General features: G+C 31.4%; 1 protein-coding gene across 7 annotated transcripts; it reads right to left on the reverse strand.

The window, feature by feature from the left end:
• Nucleotides 1-748: 748 nt before the first annotated feature.
• On the reverse strand, nucleotides 749-14,748 carry LOC135583953 (DNA mismatch repair protein MLH1-like). 7 transcript variants are annotated; one of them, XM_065109118.1, is made up of 16 exons: nucleotides 14,444-14,748; nucleotides 12,288-12,460; nucleotides 12,130-12,202; nucleotides 11,901-12,035; nucleotides 11,591-11,801; nucleotides 9,098-9,246; nucleotides 8,869-8,967; nucleotides 8,376-8,445; nucleotides 8,125-8,260; nucleotides 7,158-7,252; nucleotides 6,956-7,064; nucleotides 4,423-4,588; nucleotides 2,730-2,921; nucleotides 2,063-2,240; nucleotides 1,661-1,818; nucleotides 749-1,053 (listed from the first exon to the last, which is right to left on the reverse strand). In XM_065109118.1, the coding sequence occupies exons 1-16, from the start codon at nucleotides 14,714-14,716 to the stop codon at nucleotides 1,009-1,011; spliced, it is 2,262 nt and encodes a 753-aa protein (XP_064965190.1). In that variant the 5' UTR covers nucleotides 14,717-14,748; the 3' UTR covers nucleotides 749-1,008. The 7 variants fall into 7 exon arrangements, with proteins under 7 accessions (XP_064965190.1, XP_064965192.1, XP_064965191.1 ...); XM_065109120.1 differs by having other exon boundaries at nucleotides 2,730-2,891; nucleotides 14,444-14,747; XM_065109119.1 differs by having other exon boundaries at nucleotides 2,084-2,240; nucleotides 14,444-14,747.
• Between the last annotated feature and the right edge of the window lie 4,145 nt (nucleotides 14,749-18,893).

Here is an 18,893-nt window from a genome sequence, read left to right on the forward strand (position 1 = left end):
ATGAAAGAGAATCCACTCCTTCCATTCTTTATAGTTATTACCCCTAAGTTCGAGAATGTCACATAAGATATCGAAGAAATTAATAGTTTGGTAAAGACCCTAAATGCTTATATTAAAATTTGAGGCTTAATAATCTAAATTTTTAATTCAAATAGCTTCAAATAATCTTTATGATAAAACTATCAAATTATGTATCAATTCATAATTCGTGTAATTAAATTATAAAAATAATGATATTTTATCTTGATTAATTATATAAATATAATAAAATATTCATACATAATATGAGTATTTTACCAAAATGAATGTTTTATTTCACTAAAAAGGCTAAAAATCTTATATCCTCATAATTTTCAATACCAAAAAGCATCAAAAGTTCCAAAATAAAAACTCAAATCAAATTATATTCATGATATAAAAAATGAAAAAAAAATTAAAATTTGTTTATGTCATGGCATAGGTTAATTTTTGCTCTCATACCAAATATAAGATAATTTAATACTTAAATATGTTTCTAAAACACCAAAATACAAACATAAATATACAATTCTCACTTTAGATGGTAAAAAATATTCTTAAAACAGAGATGGAGCACAAGGATCAAAAAATCATTTATATATATAAGTTCGGCCATCAAGAACATTTTTCTCCGTTACCACTTACCTTCCTAATGTTTAAAGATTAATTTAAGTTCGAAACATTTGAACCACGAAGAAATTTAATGAGAATACAGAAAGCTTTTCTCAACTGATTAAACAGGAACTTTCTTGAAAATATTAATGCATGATGATATTTCACATCAAAAAGCTATACCAGCATGACACAAGGCATGCCCTCTATCCGTGAAAAAACAAAAAAGCATCAAAATTCCTGCATTTTTCATCCAAACATACTAGAGCAGATCTTAACCATCTTTGATAACCATAGTAGAATGGTTCAATTTACAGGGCATCTAATTCCCCTATCTTTGAGCATTTACTAAGTAGCTTGCATTTGTACGAGCTATTTCTAACACCTTTCAAAGATTTTGTAGAGCTTCTCTAGAGAAGCAACCTGTCAATGTTTAAACACGAGAATATGAAACTGAGATCTACTTATTATCTAATTACAAAAAATTCCATTAAAAAAAAAACTAACATGTTTTACAAACAGACGAGCAATGTTCTTATCTTGCCAGAACAGTTCAGTATGATATCAAATATATTGCATTTAAAGCCCCATCATGTGATTCTATGGCAGGACTTGCATGTATAGATCACAAATCAGAAGGTACAATTTCTGTTAGTTTTATTAGTAGAGAACAATGTTTATAACACAATGATAATACAAAACTTTCATGCAAGGGAGCCTACATCAAAAGAAACTCTACGGAGCAGTCATCTAGATTGAATCAGGTTAGAATATGGGAGGACAAACACAACAAGAGGGTCATTATTGATGATGCATTTGATTCTATATATCCCATGTATTTACATGGACTGACTAGGGATAAAGGTGTGAACTACTGAGAACCAATAAGATAAGAGCATTTGATTCTATATATCCCATGTATTCACATGGCCTGAAAAGCTAACTGATATTGAAGTAACAACAATAAGATAGAGCATCAAATATTGCAATAAAGTTGGTACTCCTAAAGCTAGCAGCGAGAGAAGATAACCTGAACAAAAGTTCCATCTGTAGCCATTGATTTTGGTGGTTTGAGAAACAGTCTCATAGATGGGAATAATACGTGCTGAATGTTCCACTCACGCTGGGCCCAGGCAGTTTCTGCCTCAGCCAGTAGCTCCTGGTCAAGATCATCTTGTCCATGATCATCTGTTATGAGATCAGAAGACCAATAAAAAAAATCTTTCTTGTTATGTTTACAATTGCAATTGTGATTGGAACTAAGAAGACCTATTATCTGACCTACCGACGTAATCCTACTCTTAGGAATTCAAGGACAAGAATTACAATTATGAATTGAGGACAAGCCTTACAAAGAACTATATGCAGCGTTAATAATTATCAACTCTTACATAGAAAAGAGATTAGTGTCTTGGCAAAATCTATAGCTTACCGGTGCCAGTCAACTCATTACCTGCATCATCAATAGACGCAGCTTTGCCGTTAATTTTCTTGTAGAATTCAATCCCATCGCCTGCTGGATTAGGCAGGACAGGAGGATGCATGGCATAGAAGTTACCGAGAACTGCAGATATTGCCTGGAAGCATTCTTTCTCATTCTCCCAATCAACCTATAAAGTTAACCAAGAATTAAGATTTAAGCCAAAAGCCAAACAGAGAAAGGTAAAGATTGCACATGGTGACAATAAAGTGATATTATTCCCTGAACATATATAAATTATCTGTCAATCAAGATTTGAATCATTAGATACTATATTAATTAAGGATGACTGCATTTATCTATAAGATCTAAGCATCTGACCAGCATTAGCACTTAATAAAGAACATTTCAGAATCAGCATTTGGTAAGGAAAATTGCAAGTGCAGTGATGTATTATTTGTAAGTGTAACAAATTAAAATGTCATGAAGAAGGTAAAGAGACTCTTATGTTCCTGTGCTTATTTGAAATTAAATTACAATAATCCAATCAAGAATTTTAATTTTAAGAAATTTTTTGCAACAGAATAATTTCTGCTGTAATTAAATAGGTGAAAAAATTATATACAAATATGTTGATCCACAAAAACCAAAAGAATAAGATACAGAACTCAGAACCTACATCATTAGCCAAACTCAACAAGAATTCTGGAATGTGGTCCATATCAGGAGTATGCTGCTCAAGTATCACGGGTAGTCTCGTCAAATTCCCCTCTTGATTTATATTTATGCAGAAATACTCTTCAAGCATCTCACGCTTTTGTTTAAGTAACTCGGTATTCATCTGACACGCAAGGCAGAAAGCAACATAAAGCTGTGTACATCATATACACTTGTATGAGATACATCAAAGTGTGGATAAGATAAGATGATTATGTCATGCTACTCTCGTCAACATTTTATTGCCAAATCCACTCAAGTATTTCTAGGCAAGTTGTATAAGATCCACAAGAATAATGGTTAAACATATTTCCAACTATCTAAGCAATTAGATTGAAGATCAATAAGATTGGCACATGCTTCTCTATGATTCTTTTCCCTTTGGCATATACACCACTCAGGAAAAAACATATACCCCTCAATGTTATTGTGAACACCATGAGCCCAAAGTGGATTATTAGTATAAGATTACAATATGCTATTAACAATTCAAATGTGTAGTATATGCTGCAGTAGAAGTAACAGACATCAATATAACAGTAAATCAAATATTAGTCATTCTAACTCACAAAAGAAAGGACAAAAACAAGAATCCATTCTTTATCATGCACCTAGCCCATGACAAGAAATAGAAAAGCAGAAGAGAAGCTCACTGACAGTCTTCTTCTAGGTAGATGCACAGTCGGGCAAGTACTCGTGCCTCTTCTTCTAAGTTGAACAGCACACTCAAGATAATGCATCAATGAACACAAAAGTAAAAGAGGTTGAGACAGACAAAAATGAAAATGAGCTCGAGAAGAAAATGCATCCAGTTTTGCCTACATGAGGCCCCTTAAGCTTCCATTTCATCCGATGTATGGGACAGTAAAAGATCTAGCGGTGAATAGGATAATAAAAAGGCCAGTACAACAAAAATATATTGGAATCGTAACTTGACTAACCAGGATACAATTTAAGACAAATGACTCAAATATGGAAAACCAATTTAATCATAGACATTTATGAACTACTGCCCTCTACCTTCACCAAAAATTACTTACCTTTACTCACATCTCGAAGGTGTTTGCTAGTATAATTGGTAAAAAATTTTATTAGTGAATATGAGGTCCTGTGACCAAATCTCAGTTGTCTTTTGCTTTTACCTAAATTTTAGAGATATCGACTAGCTCAGCTGATAAAGATGATTATTGATTGTATATTACGAGGTTTGGAACCCGATCTTCCACCGCTTACCCTTACCTATTTTGTTGCTGTTTTGATTGCTTTTCACCCCTTTCTTTTGCTGCTGGCATGCTAGACAGCCTAGACTATGTCAAGTATCAGCATTGGTTAATATGTTGGTCCACTTTATCTTGATAGCTCATTGGCACAAGGTGTGCCACTGGAACTTGGAACCTCGAGAAAGACCAATCTGCAGTACCGCATGAGCTTCTAATAATTCTTTGAAAGAAAATACTTGTGTTAACAGACATTTTTTTCCATTTAGCTTCAACAGCATAAAATAGCACAAAAAGTACATGCAATTGTTAAGAAAAACTGACAAGTGCATTTATTCCACCCATTTTTTTGAAAAGGCAGAGAAAATAAAAACAAAATGTGATAATATTACAATAATTTACATTGAATAAGAAGCACATGTAAGGCAATGATATTACCTCTGCTATCTTCTTTCTCAATTCATCATCATTGTCACCTCCAGATTCTAAGTCTTCATCTTTTAATGCCAAAATTAACAATTCTGGTAAAGGTGCTGGCTCACTAAGTTGGATGGCATTGAAATGGGCAAAGCGGCGTATGACTTGTTGATACATAAGTTCTTTGCTGATATGCAGGAATGACAAATTAGCAAAACATAAGTAGTTAGTTTTGTCAAGGAAACTACAACAAATATAAGCTACAGTAGCCAAGAAATTTCCACAAGGACAGTAACTATCTAGAAATTTATACACAATTTATAAGGATTACCTGAATACGGTTCGATTGATGACAACATTTCCTTAAGAGTGAAAACCAATTGGAATTAAGCGGAATAAAGAAACTATTTAACAAAGCACCAGATTTTTGTAACTAGTAGATTCTGGTCGACCACAAAAATACTGTTTATAGTGTGTGACTGGAAGTCAAAAAGACAAGGAGAATCGACATATGCCAACTTGATATGAACCTCTAAACTTGATGCCAAGTTTCCAATCACATAAATTTTAGAGAAGGGAAAATGTTATAAATTTGAAAGCAGCAACAACGACGGCAAGTGGCAGCATCACAGAGGCAGTGGCAGCATCATTACGGCAAAGAGGTAGCATCACAGCAGTGAAGTCGTAGCAGCAAGGGCAAAGACTTCATACACGAGAAGAGGGCTTGTGTTCATGAGCCCTAATTTACTTTTTTTTTTCTTTTTTAACACTAAGTTGGATAGGGCCCACCACTTTTTGATTTTTCTTATTATTTTAATCGGATTGCTCAAAACAGGAGTGGTCTGCATATCAATCCATGCTCGGACTGGTATGTGCTGCTCGTACCATACCAATTCGATAGTACAGCAATCCATGCACAAAGGTATTTAGGTGTTTTTCTTGTAACAAAAAAAATTATTATTATTTATTATTCGCTCAACATGTCTACTTCATTCCTATCATCCACATTCATTATATTTTTAATTACATAGTATTATTCATATATTTTTAATTTTATACATATAATATAATTTTATTTTTAAAAAAAATATTAAAACTGCAGTCCAACCATTGACTCACCAGGTTAACCGATGACCCAATGGCCTAAGACATGGCTGAGTATTCGGTTCTGATGATCCATAGTACATATTATGCTATAGAGGGAAAAGCATGTATGGGTTCATTTGCTAATTGGACATCTTAATGTTTATTACTGTCACACTTTGAACTTCTCTTATTATATCCCATCACTCTTTTAAAGTTTTGACTTTGATCTGAGTGCATGTTCCAAATCTGAGTAGCCATCCTTTAAGCTACCTTCCTCAAGATTCTATCAATTCCTGTAGCACTATTTTCAAGATTGATTCAAGCTACATCAATGCCATAATTAAATAGTTTAAATTAGAAGAATTGTCAATAAATTTTTTATTGTTCGGTGAAGATACATGACTTTACAAATTTTAAAAAAAAGTACAAATTTGAATCTTAATTAAATTCATAATAAAAAAGTAAAACTTGTTTGTTGATCCTCAAATATAGGGTTCACAATTTCATGTACCGATACTGATCGGTCAAGGTTTGAACCAGGACCATATTGGAGTCCAACACTCGGTCCACTAGTACGTACTGAATTTAAAATAAGAATAAAAAAAACTGAAAAAAAAAAAAAAAAATCTTGGTATAGAGCCTGTATCATGGCTCTATACCCGCCCTATACCCTGTATAGGATGGTACCAACCTCGTAGTAAGCAATATTGCCAAATATATGTCCTGTATGAACATACCACCTGGTTTACCTTAATCTGTGTAATAATAACTAGTTGAATCGCTAAATCTCACTCATACCAAAACATACCAGCTGGTATTGTGAACCTTGCTCTCGATAAACTTTTGACTTCCAAAATTTTCATTTTTATTTTAAGTCCAAAAGATTCTTATTATCTTCATACTATTTATGCTTTGGAGTTTAAATGTTGGAGGTTGATATAAGAATTTAAACATTATATATAGGATAGCGTCATTATATTCTAAGAGCAGGACCAACTTGGCGTTGGTCATTTAAAAGATGCAAAAAATGACCAAACTTTCGAAGCAGCCAACATAACTATGTAAAAATGAGGTACCACACACAAGCAAATCATAAACTCAGATCTCGGATTAGTAAATTAACTATGCCACTGAAATTGAATTCAGTCCATGCTTTTCAGACTGCAACAGATGGCACAATGTATCTGATTATAAATACCAAAACCCCAAGTTGAGGACACACCAGGTGGTACAATGCAGTTTAATCCTCGATTGCCACAAGAAATGGTAGATAAGTATATGCCTTTAGTACTAACCTTATGTACATATAATACTCAAGAAAGATTTTCTTTCTTTTTCTTTTCAAAGAGGCAACTATGTAAATTTCTTCCTTCCATTAAAGAAAAATCAATAGAACCATAATTGGAAAGAATCTACTAAAAGAAACAAGTAGAACAAACAGAAGATGGACAAAGCATTACACCCTTACCTAACATTCACCACATTCACAAGGTACAGATGAGTATTATGTTGAAGTAGTGCAAAAACTTCATCAGCAAGTCCAATATATGTGCAATTTTTGACAATTTCCAAGAGACCTACATTGATAAAGGAAACAAATCAACCCAAATGTGATAGCTGACCATCTAGTTTTATTTAAGTGAGCACATAAAACTTGTATTCCAACAGACCTGGATGAATGTTTTGATCGATTTCATTAAGAAGCTCATGGATGCTGGTGAGATCTGCAGATTCCCTTGGGTTCCTCCTTTGCCTTACAGCAATTCTTATGTATGAGGATAGAACAGTCTATTAATAACAATATCAGAAAAGTTACAGCAAAATTTGTGCATGTAAAGAAACATATAAAAAGCTGCAATTAGCATGCACACAAAGTGACCATATATCATTTTTAAGTTTCTATCTTCTAGAATATATGATTAGAAAAATCAGATAATAACCTCCACAACAAAAACAAGCGTACTATGATAAAATTATATGTTGCATACATCCCAAACTATAAACCATTTATAAACTAAAGAAGATGCCTTCTTATGGGAAAGTGAAAACAAATGCCTTATGTTTGAGCGTAATGTATGCTTTGTATATACAGTATGCAGCCAAAAAAAAATTAAGAATATATGTTTTGCATGAAACTTTTAATAAATTCAAGAACGCAACCTCCACACTGCAAACTGAACAATTTTATCAAATAAAGTTAATTTAGCAATTATTTAATTTCAAGCATTTGTGTCACCTTGAGTGCCCATCTCCAGATTTTTTGTCACATATACCACAATATGGTCATAATAGGTTAACGAGATTAGCAAAACACTGAAACATCCCATTCAAAGGAAGATGGCAAAAACAGATATATGCAAGCTCCAAGAAGAACACCAAAAATTGAGAAGACTAGCAGTTTGGTGGCTTACAGGTCAGTTAGAAATCTCAAACTGAAACAGTGGTTTCATAAAAATATATTATACCAATTAAAGATTTGCCCTCAGCATGTTACATGTGATTTCCGGTTACAGTATCTCCCTATCCTCTGTAAATTACTATGTAGTACTGTGTTCAATGTGACATTAATATCAATTAATTGAAAACTAAGGGATCCACAAAACAGTTCTGGTTATTTCATTGAATAGCAGATCATACCTAACAGAAGCCAGGTCTGATTTCTTTTCATGCTGGGAAGCAGGACAATCTTGCCAGTAGGCATGCAACCTACCAAAAGGATCACGAGAATCTGTTCTAACCATTTGATTTACTGGCACTTTCTGGGATTTTGTCCCTAAGTATAAAATTCACCATGATGTCATAAACACAGGAACATCATGGCCGAGTACATCTGAGATATATTTTTAATTATGTTTCTGCGGCAAAGACAACTGAAGAGTATTTAGTACCAGAAACGGAAGGACTGATCTCAGTGTCCTTTCTTGCAGTAAAGTTACTTGCTGGTGCACAGCTTACAGTCTGTCATATACAGAAGCAAACAATGATTAAGTATGAGGGGAAGCTCTTAAGTACAAGTTAGTTGCATTCTAAGAGATCCTGTGGCATAATTACTAATGAGAAAGATCTCAAAAGCCTTGAAAACCTAAAATAACAAGTGGCTAATGTGATCTTAGATTTATGGCCTTTTATTTGGGGAAAAAAGTCACCCGTAGAATGGTTTTCCATAGACAAGTCATACTTTACCTTCTCAAAAGAAAACTTCAAAATTGTAGTCCTGGCTACTTTTCACCAACCTTAGGCTGATCAGAACAATCTAAGGCTGATATATCCAGATATGCTGATTTCAAACATTGCAAGCTGAACTGTGCTCACAAGCAATTTAAATGACAGAGAAAGTCATGCCAACTTCCTTGAAAAGGGACTGCAAAAGTTTCAAACTACCTGAGTTTGGAATGTCCTTGTGGTGTTACAAGTCATCAATTTGGACTCCACAGCATTCTGTATAGTTTCAATAAGACTCTCTTGATTCAAAAGGCTCACCTGCATATAACAAAAATGCACCATGTTCACAGATCCTGTTACCAACTTTCAGAAACTTAAAAAACCATCCAATAACCTTCTAAAATTTTGAAGAATCTATTTTATAAAACACTTATCTGTGGCAACGTACCACTCTTTTGGTGGGATGGATATTCACATCTACATGCTCAGATGGAAGTTTAATCGACATATAAATGAAAGGTCTAGATGCCTTTGGCAGAGTTGATGAGTATACAACTTCTACAGCTCTCTTCAAGGAAGTGCATTCAACCAGCCTGTCTAAAAGAAACAAATTCAGATAATGTGAAAAAGTAGCAAAACTGAATCTGCAACTTCCTGAAATACAGTAGGAGGTCCCCAGATTTCTGTGGACATGATAGGTGTGCCCACCCATACATTCACCATTCATCCATGATAATTACAAGCATGATAAGCATGGTTCCCCATGGATAACTGTGATAGGATTAATAACACCTAAAAACGAATGAGAAAGATGAGAACACCAAAAGTTCTTCTGGCTTTTCTTTCCTGTGAGAGTGAACTTGTCCTGAAAGACACTTAGATTAACCACTAAAATACTAATAACATGTAGAGTACTTTGACAGGAAAAAGATCATATGAATTGTCAACATTACACTACTGTTATTTGTCCCATATAATCACATATTTCACATGTAAAAGGTCCAAACATTAAGAGATGATACAGAACAGGGACATCACTAACCCTGAAATTTCAAATGACAATCATTTACTTCTATTTGCTATGTCTCGGATGTGATTTCCTTTGCTGTGAATTACTCAAGAAAAAGATTAAAGGAAACCGATAATGATACTTGCAGTATAGACCTTCCAGTTTAACAAGCGTAAGTGAAAATAAAATTAGTTGAAGCATCGATAATGGGGTCTGATATATCAAAAAAAAATTAAAAAAATTACAATAAAGCATTCTTACATCAAAATAATAGTATTAAATATTTGATATTTTATGTGAATAATTTAAATATATTAATAGTGTTAAAATTAATAGTACTATATCATTAGTCGTAATATCAACACAAATAATAAGTAATTAACTAGAATCCCTAGCAACAATTTAAAATAGATGAAGTACGATCACGATTTAACTTCATTAAACATTTAAGCTTAATACAACGATCATATAAACAACTTATTTAGTCATATATCTATCTCTTTAACTAAAAGTCAATATTCATCTGAAACTAATTATCCCTATAAAGTGTTCATGAAGTATATCTCCCGATCATCCAAAAGTATCTGATGTTTTTAATAATTATTTAATAAATTGGAGACTTGATCAAAGTATCTGATAAGTTCCCTGAAAAAAAAAAAGAAGACTCAACAGGAAAAAAAAAGTTTCTACAACTTGATATGTCAAACAAACAGAAAATGGATCTATGATGCACATATCTGTCAATAGCATTCATGTCAACACATACAAATATCATGAAGAGAACCTAGAAGGCCTACATGATTTTTATTAAAAGAACAAATTTGTATGCTTCGATCCCAATACTTTGGCTCTGAAGTTTGAACAATTGCCATGTTAGACACTCATGCCTGTCACTAATGGACACCTCTCTGTGTCAGAAATTATCACTAGCATGTCCTCAGTGACAACAAACATGATCCAAATAACTTATCATAAGAAGTTTCCAGTGAATGAAAGATTCAATATTCAACCAGAATAAAAAAGATCAATTTGAAAACAAATTAACCACTCTCCTAAGTATTAGAAATTAACCATCAAGATCCAATAATCAATATGATAGGAGCACAGAACCATAAAAATGCAGGCTAAAAAAGATGACTGATTTTAATTGGCACATCTCAGGGATCAAGTACTAATAACACAGATGTATATTGGGACAAATATGATATGATAAAAAAAAATCCTTCGAGTCATGACAATTGGAATTAGGAGAAAAAAAGTTGCATACTCAAAATTTACATATCTATTGTATACTTGATAGAATCAACATGAATCATGGTATAAATATTTTCCTCAGGTTCATGAGAACTTTTTAACAAAGTTCTAAGAGTTCCAGAAAAGATATCATATGATTCCATTCTCCTAGAGTAAGTATATCAGTCATAATATTTGGTAATAAATTTAAAGTAATGATCCAGTTTTTCCTAAGTTATGTTTTTCTTTGCTCCAATAACCAGCAGGAACTTAAGTTCACAGCACAAAATAAGAAGTGTTTAGTGTAAGGTCCTCCCCTCATCCAAAGATAGGTGCACAAAAACTATTCACCATAGCACAGCTCAGAAAAACGATGCAAAAATTTTTCTCCAACTTTGCTGTTGTCATAGCAGGTGTAAGCTTTACAGAAGAGAAGTGAAAAAACAAAATATATCAGAGAAGAAGCTGAAAACATGAGCTTTGGGCAATTAAGAAAAGGGAGAAGAAGCAAAACATAAAATACTTCCCGATTACTTTTCATTTTATTTTGGTGCATCATAATATGAAGCAGACAGTTTTTCAACTTATTGGTCACTATCAATCAGCAGTTCTTCAAACTTGACAATCATGTCAATTGGATTCCCTAAAATTGAAGACATCAAATATAGTGCAATATGTATATACACTATTAACACTTACCATTTATGAAAAGAACCATAGTAGTTTTCTTTGCTGTGTAATTTGCATTTGAAATAAAACCATTCATCTCAAATATTGATCGAGAAGGATTGTCATCCGAAACAGTTATCTCCATCAGATCACGAGCAACAGAAATACCATATATGGTTTTGATGGCATCAAGCTTTGACAAAGTAGTAACAGTGTGAACATCTGCTCTATTAACACCATGCTGTACAAATAGAAAAGAAATATGATGTACTTCAGATGCAACAATGATCTGAATTCCTTGAAATTCAAATATTTTGGAAGAATTATGAGTTCAGCTAACCTTTCTGCAGGAAAAGCTCACACTGCTGTTATGGATTGCAAACCGACTAATTAGGTCAACAATCTTTGCATAATCATCGTTGGCATTCTGCAAAGTTTTTCTACGAGCAATCATATTATAGAAGAGGTTCTCAACCTGAAAGATATGAAGTTTGAGAATTTAAAATATGCAAAGAAGTGATTGTAAACGTAGAAAGAGTTAGATTATTAAAATATATTACATCCATTACCATTATCTGAGTTCCTCTTACTGCAGCACAGGGTTTGGGTTCGTGCTCCATTACTCCATCTCTATAGGAAACCCTGCATTGTAAAAGAAGCACCAAAAAGGACACTATGGAATTGTACGGTTACAAAGAAGGAACCAAACTAGTTCAAGATAATGCACCTATAACCATGCAGCTGGCCCTCAGTTATAGTTGTCACTGTCACATGACCAACATAAGTCATGCTGGCCAAAGCTTCTCCTCTAAAACCCATGGATTTAATTGACTGGAGGTCCTCATAGGCAGATAATTTCGACGTGGTGTGTCTTTCACATAGTATTGGAAGATCTTCAGACTGCCAGCAACTGAACAATTAATATCAACTGTAGGTAGAAAAGCTTCTGCAATATTAACAATTATGATAAATTGACACACCTGTTATACAAGTCTGTATATTGACTTCTCTTAGAAAAGGTTAGTCTATGTTTAAGACAAATTTACTGATTTTTGTGATGCTCTTATGTAAAATAAATTGATAGATGTTGTTTCATAACATCTTGGTATAATATTATGGTTATAAGCATCTGTAACAAGTAGCACGAGAAAAGAAATTCCTGCAGCCTCTAATGCTTAATAGGTGCCTTCCATTAGAAAAGACATTATATGATACTATTTATGGACTTCCCAAATAGTTCTCAAGATTGGTGTCCAAATCAGAATTAGAATCAGCTATGGAAGCTACAATCAAGATCAGTAAGATCAAATCAATCAAAAATTAATCTGAAAGAATTACAACATTAAAAAATCAAAATAATCAAATAAAAATGGGAAAATAAAATTATTTTATGCTAAAAGCTCCAATATCAGTCTTTACCAAAAAAAAAAAAGAAACATAAATATAAAATTAAGAAATTTTCCAAAAAATTGTATTATAATTATTTGAAAATAAATAATAAAAATTTTGTGCAAAAATATTGTTACAGTAAATAACCACACTATATATATCATACAAAAGCTCCACAACTTGTAGATTTTTCCCTGGTCCCTAATCACCATGAAGATGATGTGTAAGATAATGTAAAAGCAAATAGATTTTTCCCTTCATGTTCCTCCCCTTTTTTTTTCCTTTTCTGGGACTGTGAAATCACTTAAATTAGCCAAAATCAGTCAGTTCCAGTTAAATTTATTTGATACTAGCTGGTTCCACAGATGTCTAACTATACGGCCAACGAAAAAAATGAAAATGCATTGGCAGTAGACAATATCAATACGAATTGATTGTATTTTCTCAATAAAAGCCAATACTACGAAGTGAAAACTATGCCCCAAAGTTACATCCACCAGGAGTAAGAAAATCGTTTTTCTATTTTTTTCCTTTTGTTTATAAATGAGAAGATATATCCTGTCTTATGTAAAATGCACTAATTTTCTCCAAAATTGCCCAATACTAAAATATGCTCGATGATGACATCCATCAGTAGTCAATATTGTTTCTTCTGAAAATTTTTATTTTGTTAACTAAAAGTGGAAGGTATATCCTACCTTATATTAAATGCACTTATTTGGTTCCATAATAGACTGTCTTGTTGCTGAATCACTATAGGTGAATCAACACCAAGCAGGAAGTCCAAATTTTGCAAATCAAAATTCAGCCACCGGTGCACTTTGGCATGCAAATGTTTGTGAAATATTAACAACAAATTGATAACCAACTGATGGAATTATATATGTACAAGAATGAAAGTGTCTCAACTACACCATCAAATAGAAAAGTTAGCAATCATAAAGACTACCAACAGAAGGAATCATCAGCGTATATGCATGCTAATTACAAATCATAAATATAATTGAGCAACCACCACTAAACAATCTGTTAAAGCTTATAATATATTGGATCATTTCCTAATAGCTTAAGCTTTTAGGATTTCTGGCCATTCGATCAGAGTACTTGTACTGGCACCAGAACACATCGTAGGTTAAAAACCTGTACATGTCCCTCTTTACTTTGCACGTGTTTATCAAATACTTGTGCCAAATTGCACGTGAAAGAGACGAATGGTCAAATATTATTAGGTCTTGGACTACTAGTAACCCATACTTAACACAATCGATCCATCTATTTCCGCTTACATACACAAGAAACAAGAGATTGGAAACACCCAAAGAAGATAGAATAAAGAACTATATTAGTCGATAGCCTATCAAATCTATCTGTCTAAAGGACGATACATGTTCCATCCGTGCGTTAATCTCCACAGAGATTGCCGTAAAAGCCCGACGAGGGTTTGCCAGTGGGGTTCACAGAAAAAGGATTCGTAAGTCGGGAATGGTGGCTTACTCGGATGCCGTGGCCATTATCGGAGACCTGGATGAGCTTGAGGCCGCCGTCCTTGACGACAACGGAGATGGAGGTGGAGCCTGCGTCGAGGCTGTTCTCCACGAGCTCCTTCACCGCCGAGACCGGCCGCTGGATGACCTCCCCAGCCGCAATCCGGTTAACCACTGACTCGTCAAGCCGCCGGATCCGAGGCGGCTCGGCCACGCAGGCGGCCCCCGCCGCTACGGGCTCGCCCATCGCCACCGTCGCCCCGTCCGGTTCTCGGACCTCCATCGGCCGAGCACAGTTCCCGGGTTTCAAGTGATTCGGTTTCGGGATTTCGGGTTTAGGACGTCAAAATTAGGGTTTCGGGTTCAGGATTTCGAATTTTGGGTCCGGTTTCGGGTTTTGGTAATCGGGTTGGGGTGTAATGAAGGTTTCGGATTTCGAATTTATATGTACAAAAATTACTACTAATTGTGTATAAAGTATCTATCTACAAAGAAATATAAAATGTATGTTTACAGGATTTCGGCTGTCATTTAAAAATACAAAAATTCCTGCTGACAATATTTTTTTATTTTTTTATTTTTTATTTTGGTCTGAATAACACATGAGAATTTACATGGAATTATTATTATTATTATTATTATTTTCAGCTGCACCATGTTCTAAGAGGTAATACCGATTGATTGATTGATTGATTGATTGATTGATTGATTGATTGATTATATTCAATAGTATTTACCTCTAGTGAAAAATATTTTATGATTATATATCTTATAAGCACTTACCGTACAGCATTTTTAATTCATTATAGGCACGTGGAAAAGTTAGAAAGTGTCTTGTCGAAGTAAATTTTAATCATCGATTTATTTTTTGATGGATACAATAATAATATTCGACAATCTTAATCTTTATTATTTCAATTAATAAGTATTAGGTAGGTCAATAATATATTTTAGTAATGAATTTATATTATTTTTAATCTATTTGTTGTGAACATATTTTTAATCTATTTTTGCTTCTCTAGTTTAGATATCGAAATAAATTTTTGTTTTTGTTTTTCACATGCATTTATCAAACTAGTATATATAGCAGTAGCAATAGCCCAAAATAGTCGATCTCCTATTATATCTATCATAAGAATTTTAAAAAGATCATCATTCAATAACTGTAATTTTATTTTTAGGAAGATCGCTCGCGCGATTAAAAAAAAATTCAAGTAAAATCACTAATAACTATTAAGTTTTCACAATCAACAATGAATTCATATTTATCATTTCGGTGATGACAAATACAACTAAAAATAATTTATTAGCACAAAAATAATTAAAAATAATCAGATAAATATTCATATCAATACTAAAAATAAGTCACATATATATTATAATTTTTTCTTAAAAATATTTTGAAAATAATTTTCAGATGTCATTACCATGTCTCATAATCATGAATTCTTTAATTTTTTTAAAAAAAAAATTAAATTAAATGATTATATGATCGTTTAAAGTCACCATGAGCTCTCATACTTTTTTTTAAATCTTTTTTAAACATTTACAATAATTACTTTTGGAGTATATTTATAATTTGTTTTTAATTTGATGTCAATGAAAGAATTATTACATTTCTTATGATCTCTATTTAATAGTCATAAATTACATTGATACTCTATGGAAGACTTTGTAATTATGAAGATTTCAATTTTACTGCAAGCTACTATCATCCATCTGTGATCAGAAATTATATGCCAAACTTTTATTAACTTCGAGTTACAACATGTTCCATTTTAAGGCTTCTTCGAATCATTGTTTTTTAAGGTTTTTTTTAAATTTTTTTTTTATCTTAAATTACTTGTAGAAAGTTCAAATTCAGTTAGTTAGATTTTATTATATATCATCGATATTAGGCTACTTGTTAAAAGTTAATATCATTTTAAAAACCATACATAAGTTCTAAACTTGACAAACGAAAAATTAGGTTGAGGCATATGGCATCATCCTCAGCATAAAAATCAAATCATGATCCCTAGCTAACTAATGATTGTATTCAACTAATATTCCTTCAATATTATTAATCGTGCATATTCTCACTTAAAATAACTAGCAACGTCAAATGGAGTATAAATATTAAGATCAGTGTCGCATTTAACCTTTTATTTTATGTTTTCTTCAGCTCACTCATTTTGAAAGACATTATAATTTTCATCATAATAAAAATGAATTAATCAAGCATGGACTTTGATTGTCAATTTGTAAGCTATCTGATCCTTCATGTTTATCTCTAATCACCTAAGATTTGATTATCAATATTATAAAAAAAAAATTTAAAAGAAAATCATCTGACAATGAAATCGATAGAACACAGATAGATATAAGCTTAAATTTAATAAGATACTTCTTGAGTTCCCTTTACATTAAACAATAAATGATAGCATACTTATTTTTATCAATTAATGATATATTTATTTAATTAACAAATGATTACCAAAGGATGACTCAAAATCTTTCTTTAGTTTTATTAATTGGTTATAAAAGATGAGGGCTTCACACACGAGTAAAAAGATGAAATCAAAACCATATCCAATAACTGATAAAATAGTAAAAAGAGTATCCAATTCTAAAAATAATATTTTTAATGCTATAACGATCATGAAAACCCTAACTTATTTTATTTCCAGAACAATACCTTTTGCTAAGTATATAAAAATCATAATATATTTGTAAAACTATTTTAATACTAAAAATTAAATTTAAATAATAATATATTCAATTTATGATATGTATCTTTCTTTTTATATCCTTCGTAGGACTATTATAAACGATGAATTATAAATAAGAAAAGAGATGAAAGAAGATTTATAATATCTAAATGATTTGTTCAAGGGAATGTGAGAGAAGATATAGTCTCTCAATAATGTCATATATTCACACTAATTTCTTACTAGATCATTTTATTTATAGGCAAAAGTCCCTCTCAAGGTCATCTCTTAATTAATCCAATTATATTTATAATATATCATGATAGAGCTATATAATATAATATTCTCTCATTTGACCGATAAGATATAAAAGAAATATAAAATTAAAATAAATAAACTAAAAATTTATTTAAAAATAATTTTATTTATTTAAATTCTAATTTTTTTAAAAAAAATATTTTACATATATGCATAGATTTTATAAAACAAGTTAACAAGTCCAATAAACATAATACTATCTTAAGTTTAATTATGAATACGAAACATAATAGTTGTATGTACCATAATATTATTACCTCTTCCTAATACAATCGAAAATGATCATTATAATTTATCTCATCAAGATAATTCTATTATCACATTCAATCATAATAATATTAATTATGATTAATAACTTTAAGTATATAAACAAGAATATTAATTATAATATTTGTTCAAATATATATCATTATATTTTTTATGGATTGCTTACAAACTCAATCATAATAATATGTTCTTTCAAATACTTTAAACTGTAAGTCATAACTAAATAGATCAACAATCAATATAGTGAAACTTAAATATTTTATATCATAATACATATAACTACTAAAATACTTATCAGAAGAAAACTATTACGGTACATTATAAAGTATCTTTAACGATTAATAATTAAGTCTAACTACACTATGTCTTAAGATAAAAGTTTATAATCATAAAACTTGATTAATGACCTCAAAACACACTATAAAATCATCTTTTATTATTGATAATGTAATAATACTTTGCTTAATATTTTTATTTATAAATTATCCCTTCTATTAATAAATATAAAATGTAAAGTGAACTTTCTATTATTGAGGTAATTTACAAAATCAATATCTATAATTATCATCATTTCAAGTTTATCTAATTTTGTATATGTGAGTATATAATCCTTCGTACCTTCTAGATATTTTATTTTTTTTATAACATTTTAGTATTTCATTTCTAGGTAGTTTTAATATATACTCAGTATTTCAACTACAAAATTGATATACGGTTTGATATAGGCTTGAGCATGCAATAGACCTCCAATTGCACATACATAACGAATATTTTTTTATTTAATTTTTTTTATAAATTATTTAAAATATACTTGTTTTGATTGAAAATTTTATTTATGTTATTTTCTTAACAAATCTTTATACTAAATATCTCTAAGACTCGATCAATATACTTTTATAGGATAATCTTAATAATCCTTGAGATCTATCATTGAATATCTTAATGCCAATAACATAAAATGCCTCATTTATATCAACTATCTTAAAATTCTTAGTGCAAAATTTTTTAGTTTAATATAATAAACTAGGATCATAAACAAAATATTATCCATATATCAATTAATATAATAAAATAACTCCAACTAACTTTTAAATATAAATATTTATCAATAATATTTTTTAATATGAAAAAATAATGATATTATGAAACTTTATCTATCATTGTCTAGAGGCTTGTTTAAAGTCA

The sequence above is a fragment of the Musa acuminata genome, chromosome BXJ2-5 (assembly GCF_036884655.1).
Source record: "Musa acuminata AAA Group cultivar baxijiao chromosome BXJ2-5, Cavendish_Baxijiao_AAA, whole genome shotgun sequence".
Lineage (NCBI taxonomy): Eukaryota > Viridiplantae > Streptophyta > Magnoliopsida > Zingiberales > Musaceae > Musa > Musa acuminata.

What these genes read in the sequence shown, in the direction of transcription:
- LOC135583953 (XM_065109118.1), bottom strand. Translation starts at nt 14,716, where the DNA reads ATGGAGGTCCGAGAACCGGACGGGGCGACGGTGGCGATGGGCGAGCCC. An exon ending in GTGAATGTGGTGAATGTTAG is followed by an intron (nt 4,589 to 6,955) that starts GTAAGGGTGTAA and finishes CCTGCATATCAG; the next exon opens with CAAAGAACTTATGTATCAAC. An exon ending in TGAGAAAGAAGATAGCAGAG is followed by an intron (nt 2,922 to 4,422) that starts GTAATATCATTG and finishes TGATGTACACAG; the next exon opens with CTTTATGTTGCTTTCTGCCT.